General features: G+C 54.8%; 1 protein-coding gene across 1 annotated transcript in view; it reads left to right on the top strand.

Annotated features, from left to right (window-relative positions):
• The window catches only part of CHL1 (cell adhesion molecule L1 like), a 64,944-nt gene extending 63,324 nt beyond the window's left edge, over positions 1-1,620 (top strand). The window contains exon 26 of the mRNA XM_039836824.1: positions 1,404-1,620. Coding sequence (XP_039692758.1) covers positions 1,404-1,620 — 217 coding nt within the window. The remainder of the gene's footprint in view (positions 1-1,403) is intronic.
• Positions 1,621-12,515: the final 10,895 nt, after the last annotated feature.

The following is a 12,515-nucleotide window of genomic DNA, read 5'->3' as shown; positions in this document are numbered from 1 at the left end:
GAGGGGGCAGTGGCTCCCTCCAGGGACTCGAGCAGCAGTGGGAGGTGGGCTCGCAGCTGGTGACTGCTGGGCAGGAAATAGGTAAATCACCCCCTGAACCACCTCCCCTGCGTCCCTTTATAGCAGGGGGCCCCAACCCCCGAACCATGGACCAGGACCGGTCCCTGGCCCGTTAGGACCCGGGCCGCACAGCGGGAGGTGAGCGGCGGGCGGGCGAGCGAAGCTCCCTCCGTGTCTACAGCTGCCCCCCGGCGCCGGCGTCACCCCTCAGCTCCGCCTCACATCAGGGCTTGGATGCTCACGGGAGCCCCGGTGCCTGGTGTCAGACAGGTTGGGGACCGCTGCTTCAGAGCCGTTGACGCGTGTTTCACCCTCTCCTGCTGAGAGCACAGGGGCATCAGTCACACGGCCCCGGCCCCGGTCGTCCTGGGAGGAGGCTTCGCTGGGCGCTGTGCCCCGCGACCAGATTCTCACTCCTGTGGCTCCTCCCGGTGCTTTTGTCATCACGGGAGCCAGCGATCGTCAGGACAGCCTGAGTTACGCTGCCGTCACAGACGACTCCGAAGCCATGGTTCTCGGGTCACTTTGTCACGTAGGGGCGGTGGCTGGACGGGGGGCATCCAGATCGCCCCAGCAGAGGGAGAGCATGGAGGATGAGCGCTGGCTCTGAAGTGACACGTGTCCCCTTTGTCCCCTTTGGCCCAACCGTGTCCCATGGCGACCTGTGGGCAAGGAAGGGCCGCCCTGCCACGCGTCCAGGAAGCGCGTCCAGGACCCGTTGCAGGAGCGGCACGGGCGGCCGCCGTGAGCGTCAGGTGCTAGTCCGGCCCGATTATAGCTTTTCCAAGTCCTTCGTTTCTCAAGGATTTGAAAAATCACACAACTTTACAGCATGACAGTTGTTGGTACTTAAAACTTCGCTCAGAACCTGGGGAGACCACGTTATGTCACAGACAGAGCTGCTTTTGTTGGGGATAAAGCCGGAGCGTGGACACAAGTCACTTGTGCATTTATGGTCTAAAAGTGCCAGCTACATTTTTTTCTTAACAAACCCAAGTTCATAAACTATAGGAAAGGAGGTTCTAGGGTTTCGAGAAACAGAATTGGATTGAGTAATCTGAACAGACGGGACATTCCGGAAGGGTTTGGGGGCTCACGGAGGTAAGACGGAGGGCCGAGGCCCGCCGCTCCGCGTGCACAGAGGGGCCGGGCACCGCGGGCGACGCGCACGGGGCGACGGTCCACACGCGCGTCCGCGAGAGCGTCGCTGAGGGCTCGTCTGTCTGCCGTGTTCGCGGGAGATCCTGAAAAGTCTCAGACTCTGTAGCAGTTACGCAGGAGTCTTGCTTTACTGGAATTTTCCGTGGCGAGTTTTATGCAGTTTCTTTTCCATTGTTTTCCAGCGACAGTGACGAAAAGCCTCTGAAGGGAAGCGTCCGGTCGCTGGCCAGAGGCACGGAGGCCACGGGGAGCGCGGACAGCCTGGTGGCCTACGGGGAGGGCGACCACGGCCTGTTCAGCGAGGACGGGTCCTTCATCGGCGCCTACGCGGGCCGTGGGGAGAAGGGGCCTGGGGACAGCGGCGGGAGCGTCCCCGTGCCCTTCCCGCCCCGGGCGTGAGCAGCGCGTGTCGCCCGCCCCCCCCCCATGTGCACGTCCCGAGGCCCGTGGCCACCCAGGCGCCCCCTTCGCTGCCACCACGCTGGGGGACACGGCGCCGCCCCAGGAACGCAAGGCGCCTGGCCCCGCGGGCCTGTGCTCGGGGCTCGGCGCCTTGGCAGGAGCTGACGTGTGGGGCGCGGCTCAGATCCCGTGTCTCGAGCTCCCGCGGCCGAGCCCCAAGCCCGCGCCGCTGTGTCTCGCGGCTGCTGGTGTGACCAGTCGCCACGTGGTCGGGCACGGCCACCTCGCAGCCCTGCGTGCACACCTGTGCTCGGTCCCCGGATCCGCCTGGGCGACTCTGCTTCCCGCGGGCGGAAGGACGGCCACCACACGGCTCTCGACGCGTAAACAGGGACACGGGCACCTCCTGAAAGCTGCTCCTGGGGCACAGTCCAGACGTATTGATCCGCAGGTGCGGGAGTCTTACCTGATCAGCCAACCGGTGTTTACTGAGCTCTAACGATTTGCCCGGAGACGGTCGTGTCCAAACAGGATCCTAACTTGTCCGGATCCAGTGTGAATCGTTGATTTCTGTCGGTTTTGACATCGGCCAACGTCTTCGTTGTTTTCCCGGACTGAATTCGGCTGCGGGGGGCGCAGGGGTCGGAGGTCATTCATGACAGAACACCGCGAGCTCTCGGTGAGGCCCGAGCGTCATCTCTGTTGTACTTTGTTATTTTATCTCCTCTTCTAAACTGGCCGCTTTTACCTTTGTCCTGTGTTAATCCAACAGTAGGTGTGCGTACGCCTTCCGAATGCGTTGTACATAAGATGCTAATATTCACACACTTCAAAGCGTAGACGCGTCGTGTTCTCCGGTGAAGGTGTGCGCTGACGGGTGGTCTACACGGCATGCGTCGGGGGCCAGAAGCCATTGCCCGTGGTCCCAGCGCCACGCCCAACAGCGCAGGGTCCGTGACGCAGGACACTGTATCGAGCATTTGGACTGTGTCCCTACATTGCTTTTCCCAACAGTTTCAAAATAAAATATCGTAGAAATACTGAGGGAAATGTTTTCCTGCATTTCGGAAGTTTCGTTGAGTGTGCTCCTGCCCTGGGCGTGTTCGCCTGCATCACACGTTACACGTGGTGGGACGTTTTTCTGTTTTCTTTCTGTTGAAGTCAGTACAAATTCAGGAAATTTATTTCCTGGAAAGTAGACGGCTAGTCCTTTTAAGATCGTACGTAGAACTGGTTCAGTAGCGGTAGGAAGGTTTGCGCAGGCATGTCAGTAAACGTCAGTGTTGAACTTCTGATGTCATGGAAACGTTTTTTAATCTCGCCGTAAAATTCTTAATGATGTTTAAGTGAAATTAGCTCACAGGTTTCCTTTATTCTCTGACCTATAGCTAGGGGCGTCTCTTGTTACATCCTTGACTTTGATTTCCATAGCCGCTGTATTTCTTGCGGACCCAAATGTAGTGATGTTTGTGATGGTCAGCGCAGTGACCCACGTGGAGTCACTTTAAACCTTGTGTGTGTCACCCAACATGCGTAGGCAGCAGCAGAATGTCATTTCAGTGGCGCCTCGTGGGTCAGGATGGACCACGCTCCCGAAGTAAGAACCAGCGGGGACGTCACCCTGCGTGAGTGTGGGGACCCGCACCCCCGGAGGCGCACCTGGAGCTTCACCCCATCCGGCCTCGGGGGAGCCGCTTCTCCAGAGGGCAGAGTCGCGTGCCGATGAGCCGGCAGGAGCGTCAGCTCCCCGGCGCCCAGCGCGGCCAAGGTCGGGCTCCGAGGGCAGCACTGCAATCGTGCGAGTCCCTCCTGTTTGTCATCGGCCAGAATGGTCTTAAGAGAAGCATCTGAGTTGGAAATAATCGCTGAAAATCGTTAGGAGCAGATGTATTATAGATCGCATGATCTTTAAGTTAGAAGTTAACGCCGGTAATGAGACTTTGCGTCTCCTAGTGGAGGTCCCTGCTCGCCCTCGGGGTGAAAGGACGTCCCCGCACCCGCTTTCCCAGTGGCCAGAGCTGACGGGCACGGAAGCCACGCTGCGTCGTGGCTGCCTCTGCCGTCCATGTTACCGCTTCTCACTGCCATTCGGCTCCTGCCGCGGACCTTCAGCGCAGGGGCCGGGCCGGGGCGGACCATCTCCGGTCTGCCGTCACCGTTGTTTGCCACGCTCCAGGCCTGATGGCGGGATGGCTCCCCAGGGATGGCTGCCCGGGGCTAGCGAACCCCCAGTTCTCCCCTGGCGCCAGCACCGACTTCATGCACAAGCCCGTGGGCAAGATGCTCGACCCCTTGGCTGCAGACGGTCTCGACGCTGAAGTGCTGACGATGATCCCACGGACCTTATCTTTGTCACAGGGTGTTCTTCTGTATGAAGAAAAATTTGAAAATGATAAAAGCTAAGATGCCTTTTAACTTCACAAACGAACCTACGATCTAACGACGAATCGGAAAGTCACCCCGCCCGCGCACGCCAACGCAATTTTTTCCTGTGAGCACATAAATATATTTTTCTAGAAAAACAAATCTACAGGAAACGAAATTGATCTCCTGTTCAACGAGTGGTATGATTTGCACATGCCATGGGTAATTAGTCATCAGAAGAAAATTAAGCAGGGTCTTTGCTGTACAAAAGTGTTCTTCGCTGCTTTTGCATGTGTCCGAGAAAACGTGGCTTTGGTGGATTTATTCTATTGGCGTAAAGGCGTCTGATATTTTAGATGTGTCCATGTTTATAAAAATGTAAAGCACAATGAAATGATGCTGGAAATCTCAAATAATATTTTTTTTCCCTATTTTATATTCATGGAAGAGACGAGCTAAACAGAGACCAGTAATGTTTAATGAGAAATATTGGTGCGTTTTGCTAAGCATTTAAAACATAATTGCCAATTGGAAGCCTAAATGTGTTTACATGCCATTGAGAGATGATTCTTGTAGCAACTTTGACTCCAGTGTGAAGGGGCGGGTTTGGGACGCGCCAGTGTGCACCCTGGCGCCCCCTGGCGGAGGAAGTACTGATGAGCCAAAGCTTAGTTTTGTGTCTTAAATTGTTTAACTGCATCATCAAAAGAGATAAAAGATATGTAAAGCTGGTTTACTTGATTACTCCTTTTTTGGCTTAGATTAATATTCATGGTAGAATTTTATTAAAACGTGTTAGTGCTGTAGGTGGTGTTCGTATTATGCTTATGAATATGTATGGCTTAAAAATATTTTATTGTACATGAAATTCAACTCTCCAAATAAAAGTTTGACTTCATGTACTCTGAAAATGTTTGTATTCTTTTCTACCCAGATGAGAGGAATCAGAATTTCCATATCAACCTTACCTTCTATCGCCTCTGATTCTGGAATATCTATAATGAAGTATAAATTAATAAAGTGTGAATGAGGTAAAAACAATTTTGATTTGAATAAATGTTTACAATAGATTCGTTATTATCAACATCTACAGAATATCATACGCCAGTAATTTCTATACTTATGATTCGTGTGAAATAAGGTGGATGTATATTCACCTGGTTGTTTTTAAAACAATGCAGAAATGTCACTTTTCAAGAAAACGTCCAATACGCTATGCTTTCAAATAAGGCTGGTGGGAAGTCGAGACACCCAGCAGACAGTCGATGGAAAATTGCGATTTTTAAACACGTTGGATGTGTACTAAGCACTTCACATCCGTTATCACATTTAGCCTCTAAAACGACCATCTATGTGTAGAATGAAGGCACGTGGTCGTCACGTGACTCGGCGAGTGGACCCGCATGGCCTGAGAGGCGTCAGGGCAGAGCCGTGCGCCCCGGGGTGCGCACACTCACTTCACGCTGGTACATTGTCACCCCGCTCTCTCACACGCTCCTAGAGGTGCCAAATAGGAGAGTGTGTGTTTAAAGCTGACTCACCGACCGTGTGTAGAAACGTCTTGGTTTTCAGCGATGTGGGCACAACACACACTAGGGGGAAACAGTCGGTCCTGTGCGTCTGTCCGCGGTTGACTGGATACAGCCTAAAAAGCAGTAATCGAACCTCACGGGTCCATTCCTGCCGCGTCCACCTCGCTGGACCCTGCCGCTCGCTGCAGACCGGCCTGGGTCTCCCACTCTGTCCCCTCCCTTACGTGTCTGATCTGTCTGAGGCTCAGATGGTCACGGGCAGACAGACAGATGACTTCCAGGGGGTCTTAGCCCAGGGCTCTGCTTAGAGCTGAGGCTTGTACGAGTGACTTCCCACTTGGCACCTCTTTGACGCCTGAAGGATCTGTCAAACGCAGTGTTTCTAAAGTGAGTGCATACTTCCCCTGCAAGCCTGGCCGACACCCCTGCACAGGCGGCGACTTTCTCACGGTCTCCACCCAGGTCCCCGTCCTGTCCCCAAGCACCGTCCTCCATAGCGAGGCTGCTCCCTCCTCCGCCATGCTCCTCCATCACTGACTCTGTGGACAGTGTGGCCTGTGTGTCCCCTGGGTCCACCTGCAGTGTGACCACTGGCTGGATCACTTCCAGGCCAGTGGGTCCTTCTCTGCCCCCTTCGGTCTGGCCCCACTGTACGGGGAGGGTGATATTTACATGCAGACCCGTTGTGCTTCTACCCTGCTCTGACCCCCTCTTAGGATAATGACAGAAATCTTCAGCTGGCCTCCAGCGTCCTGCGTGGCCGGACCCCGACAGCTCTCACCATTCCTCCTGTCCTGGCTTCATCCCTGTGGCACGCGGTGTCCAGCGCTGCCGGTTCTCCGGGCTCTCCTGTCTGGCGCCGGCCACTGCAATCGAGCAGCCGTGCGAGGACCCGCGCTGGCTGGCACGGGCGGCAGCAAGGGGCAGGTCCCCGAGGCAGCTCGCTGGGCTTCTCCTGGGCACCGTGCCACAGAGGCACGAGCCCCTCCCGGGAGCCCCGCATGCCCCGTACGGGAGAGGGGGCGGGGTGGGCAGATCGAACGTCTCTTCTCCAAGCCCCCTCCTCTGTCCCTTACCCACGATGGCCCCTGGATCGGAGCAGTCACCAGTCACGTGCAGTTAGCAGCGGCCCTCAGTAGGACACTCCTGCTGGCTCGCCTTCTCCCTGCCCCTCCCTGCCTGCTACCCACTCCCTGGAAAACCCTGGAAAACGCTCGCTGTGTGCTCACCGCTGAGGGCCATGACGGGCTTCCGGCTCAGGCTGCTGCCCACACAGGCTCCAAGAACGTGGCAAATTCCTTCCTGTATGAGGTCCTCAGATTTCTGCTTCGCAGGATCGGTGACCTGCTCTCAAGTTAAATGTCATTGCTTTAGGGAAACCTCCCCAGCGGGCACACAGGGCCATGTCACTTTGTTGAGAGCACTCCGCCTGGGGCACGGCGGCGGGACACCTGGGGACATCACTCCACCTGGGGCACGGCGTTGGGACACGTGTCACTTTCGCAGTGGTCACTTTTGCACGTTTTCCGCATGGCGGTTGGATCACAGACCCTCCCCCGGAGGAGTCTGGAAGTTCACTAAGGGCGGTCACTGGAAACGCCACTGCCCAGTGCAGGGCGTGGCGTCTGATGCACATTGGTTTGTTAGACAGAACGACGGTGCCAGCGCGGGGACTCGGAAATGCACACGTGACAAAGCGCGGGTCCCCACGCAGACGGGCCTCGCCTGCTGCCTGGGCCCCGCTGCGCCCCGCCTTTCCCGGAACCCGGACACCCCCTTCCCACCACGCACCCTCGTCGCCCGCTGTCCGCCCCAAGCCCGAGGACAGCGGAGACCTGTCCCCGCCGGCCAGTGCCTCCGAGCCCCCCCAGTCCCCACGGTCACGCTTCTCAGGCCACAAACCGGGCGACGGGCTCCGCGTAGCACGTGGCCGGCTGTGTTCAGGCCTCTCGAACCCCTCGGGGCATCGCGAGCACCCACTGCAGTTCTCGCTTCGCTGTCCTCTGCGATCCGCTCCTCCCACCCCCATGTGTCCAGCGGTCCCGCTGCGGTCCGTCTCCACGCGCTGGGCCTCGCTCCCCCAGGACGTTCGCCACTGCCCTTTTTTCATCTTGGACATTGTCCCAAACCCCGTGTCACCAGCCTGTGACTTACGCGTGCAGAGGCCACCTGCGATGGTCAGCGCTGATGCGGGGCGCACAGCGGGCACCCACGTCCCGGCAGCGGCCGCCCCGGCCTCGCTGCGTGTTCCCGCGGCCTCTCCTCCCTGCGCCTGTCCCCGAGGGCAGGGATGCTGTCCCTGAGGCCGCCACGCTGACACCCAGGATAGATCCCGAGTGAAGGTTTGGGGACAGACACGTGGGAAACGGTGGTGAAGCAACGGGACAGAAACCCATCAGTCTGCATCGCGAACCGACTGACCCGCGTTTTACATTTTTAAATACTTATATACTTAGAATATACTATATTTATCAGGGTGATCATCTGACTATGTATATAAAATACTGAACAATTACTTGTACTTCTAAAACCGATATAATGCTGTATGTCCATCAGAAATATGTATATACAGTAACCACAACAAAAACACAAAACTGCTCACAGCAGGCCTGATCACAGAAGAAAAATGCTTTTTCAAAACTGACCACAAATCCTCTCTTCTGATTTGGGAAAGGTAGTTGTTTTTAATGTTTTGTAAAACAACTATGTGACTTAGTAATGAATTCAGTAATTCCAGTTATAAGAATAAGTACACATTTGGAGGGAGGTAAACTTCAGCAAGTTGCATACAAAGAAGTCAACTGCAACAGAATATCTATTATACACATTGTACAATTATATATTTTATAATTGATTATATATATATAATTCAATACATATTAGAACGATTATGGTGATCAAAACATTTCTAATGTATGTTTGCAATTCCACGGAGGAAACGTTTATATTATAAAAGAACAAATTCTTATGTAGAGTGTGAGAATTAATTATGCTTTTAAGTGAATTTTAAAATACCGAAACATGCATGTGATGAAATTAAACAGTGGAAGCACCTCATAATTGTACCTTTTTAAATAAAAGTTGTAATTAAAACACTGGACCACTAGGTGGGAGTGTTTCTAAGCAATCCGACAGGACACAGAGCATCCTGCAGTGAGGTGTTTCTCCCTCAAGGCCGTATTAAAGATTTAAGCAGGTTTCACGCATATGTCACTTAGGTCTTTTGCTTCTCAGTTGCGGTCTCATTATAATCATTATTTACCTTCATTAATTCAAGTTTTGTGAAGCATACAGGTCTTTTCTAATTTTAAAGTGATCGGTATTTTTCAAATTTTGACAAAGTATGATAAAATGATATAATACACAGGACATAAGAAAACAAGTTTTTAGTTCAATGGTTTTCTTTCTGTAAGAACAGATGGACGTGATCTCTGAATTACTTATGTTATTATCCATTTCTAAACAAGTTGGTATTTCTTAGCATTTTCTCTAACATACGGGTGACCGAGGTGAAGCAGTTTCTGGTGAATGCGTGCACACCTAAGCGTAGGGTAGCACACACGCCATGGGCTGCGGGGAAGGTAAACCTGAGTTCTACACGGAAAACGTCTCCGCCATGTGCAAAGTGCTAATTACACGTCATGACATTAATCGAACCCTTTTATAAAACCGATGACCGGGACGGCACAGTTAATGTCATGCCGAGAACCCCACAGTGAAGGATGAGGTGTCACGTGAAATAAACCGCTTGGTCCAGAAAGGCCACTCGGATACATTGCAGATAAAGCATCGATTTCAAAGTCAAGTTGGACTTTGACTCCACTGCGTGAAAGGCAGCTGGCCACCTGCCGCACTGAGGTGGCATGAGCGTCACCGGAGGCTCGGCAGAGCGGAACCGCTGGTCCCCCCATTGCAGAGCCTGGGGTACAGCCCAGGACTTGGCAGTTTTACAAGGTTCCCAGGCACAGCTTCCTCTGATGGCACCTCGAGGAGCCGAGACCTCTGGCAAGGCATGGATTTGAAATCAGTTAAACTCAAGGAACATGTGAAAGGATTTGCCATCGGTCCTCCAAATACTCTTCACGGAAGTAGCAGACTGACGTTCAGAAGGAAAATAGCGTACTTCTTCATGACTCATGAACTAAAATCCGCAGCACAGTAATATAAATGTCCAATGCTATGTGATATCTCACAGGGAAGTGTTGTTTGTTTGTTTTTTACCCCAAGAAATGGTGATCTAGGAAAAATTGCTCTGCTCCTTATCATATTACTTTATTTTTTAATTAAACAAACGAAACGGCCAATCTGACGGGACTCTGAGAGGCGATCAAACGGTTGGAAACTTGCTCCCGCCACGGTTTTGGCTCTGAGGCTGTGCACGCCCACCCTTGCTCGGGGCTCTCCAGCAGCCGGGGCAGACAGTCCCTCCGCACGGGACGAGCCACACGGCACCTACTTACTCCTCCCACTGTCTGAGTCGGTTCCCAGCCACGCGTCTGTCGTTTCTTTACCGCCCCCCAGCGGCGCGCGAAGAACACACCCACAGCTGGCGACTGCAGGCCCTCCCCGGGGACTCGTGAGTGGATGGGGACACCCAGCGTGCCTGGCAAGATGAGCGTGCAGAGCGTGCCGACACGGAGCCATGTTGGGGTGACAGAGAACCCCGTTCTCGAGAGCAAATGCCTGGGCGTCAGAAACAGCCACAGCCCAGCCCGTTGCTGTGCCAGCCTCAGATCTGACACACGTGAGCCCAGTGCAAGAACAGAATGATACAATTATAAGGAAAAGAAACAGCGTTTCCGGTCCCTGCAGAATTAGCAGAGACAGAAAACGATCACGCTGATTAAGGCTGGCGAGGGAGACGTCGACTGCTCATGACCCCTGCTGGGAACACGAACCGGGGAAACATCTAAAAAGAGCAATTTGGCAAGATTCATCAAAATGTATAAGGAGCCCAAAAATACACTCTAGGAACGTAATTAAAAACACTGTATTTCCTACAACTATATTAAACTGTAAAGGAAAAAATTCACTATAGTGCCAATGTTTTAAATGGTCATTTTCAAATAGAGCCTGTCACGGAGATAGCATTTTATGGGGCTAGAACATCAGTACAGAAGCCGGAAGGTCAGACTCAGGGGCCAGCGCTCCGACACCGCGTGTGAGCCTTGCTATCCACATATGTCTGTTTTCCGGGGAAACTTTGTAATGGCTTTAACCAGATTGTCAAAGGCGCCCTGGGTTTGGGGGATGCTCCGAGCCTGGTTTCTCCCCCAGCTTTGGGCTCCTGATCTAGACCACCCCACGTTAGTGCAAGGGGAAACTGAGGTCTGAAGCGGTACGTTAGCAACCCATGGAGTAAAGCAAATAGGTACGGTGCGTCCCCTGTCCGTCCCTGCGTTTACATCCATGTGACATCCGTGTGGGTACACGTCTGTCTGCCTGCGTGAAACCCTGCGACGTGTTTGTTGCTAGTGCTCTTCGTAACTGTTGCCATCGGGGACACCTGGTTTGCTGCCATGTTTGATGGAGAGAGCCCAGGAGTGCACAGCGCTGATGACAAAGGCCGGAAGGCGGCCGCCGCTTCTCCCGCAGATGAGCTTGGTATCCACGATTTCACGTGTCGCAGCCTGGCCCCTCCACTGCCAGTTGTCTGACCTGGACGCCCCTGAAACCCAGATCCCATCGCTAGTAACATCCACCTCTCAGGTTTGAGGGGAGGAAGGAGAAAATCATAATGAGATCAGCAAGGAACAGGACGGGCTCACGGCGCACGGCGGCCGGGCACAGACACAAACGCCTGCGACGTGGGATGGCCGTCGGGCGTGGAAGCTCGTGGACAATGACTGGGCTGTCGAAGCAGGAGCACCAGGGCCGGCCACGGAGCACGCGAATCCCTGTGGATCCGTGCTCAGAGTTTCTGTACGAAGGTTTCAAACTCGTCCCTGCCCCCCGAGTCGGAGGGACACAGGCGTCAGGCGGGACCTCGAGCTCTGAGTCCCACCGAGTCCCACAGAGGCTGCTCGCAGCGAAGCCTGTCCATTGCTGTCACCGTGTCCCAATGATGACCACCGTCTGCCGCCTCTCAGAAAGGAGTCCAGGAGTCTTTGTGACCATGACACGTGGCGGGTTTGTGTGGACCGGCTGCCAGCTGTGCCCACGGCCGGGGTCCCCGGCGGGAGCGGTTTTCATCGTGATGGTTTTAGTGGGGATTTTCAGGAAGGTGACGTAGCAGGGGAGGCCTCGGCGCCCCTGGCCCGACACGTGCTTCAGGGCGACAGCCAGACAGGCGGCCACGGCCTCGCGCCCCACCCGCTGGGAATGTGCATCCTGTTCCCCACGGAAGCCTTCGGTTCCCAGCCGGCTCTGCCAGAACCAGAGGACAGGCACGAGGCAGCCGGAGCCGGCGCATCTCCCTGCGGCGCACGTCACACGGGGGGCGGCCCGCAGGTGGCCGGACGCACGGTGCCTGGACTGTTACTCATCCCACGGGACGAGTCGCAATGACTGCCGTCACCTGGATAATTTACAGGTGCAGATTCCACATCAGACAGAGCTGGCGACATCACTCCTGTGCGGCACGCACCGCGGGGCCAAAGCGACAGTCACCGCACGTCCTCCACGCCGGCACCCGAAAGACGGACGCGCACATCGCTGCGTGACGTTGACGGAGACGGGGCGTTAATGATCGGTGAGGAACCCATTAGCTGCATTTTCCCCAAAGTGCATCGCAGTGGCTTAGAGTGAACCCCGACGTCGGTACAGCTGACGGAAGGAAGGGTGGCAACTCAGGTGACACGCCAACTCCAGCCACGTAGAAGTGGCCGTCTGGAGAGCCGCCTGGAGGAGGCGGCGCGCTGAGGGTCCCGGGTGACCTGGCGACGTCCGCCTGGACACAGGACCGGGGGTGGCAGCTCGTGCACGAACCTGTGCCTTCCCCGGGGACGCACTTCCAGCCCCGGGTTTTAAGAGTCAGAGATTCTGTTTCATTCCGGC

This window comes from Pteropus medius, unplaced genomic scaffold (assembly GCF_902729225.1).
Source record: "Pteropus medius unplaced genomic scaffold, Ma_sr-lr_union100, whole genome shotgun sequence".
Classification (NCBI taxonomy): Eukaryota; Metazoa; Chordata; class Mammalia; order Chiroptera; family Pteropodidae; genus Pteropus; species Pteropus medius.
Note: the sequence above shows the minus strand (reverse complement) of the source record. Positions and strands in the feature narration are given on the sequence as shown.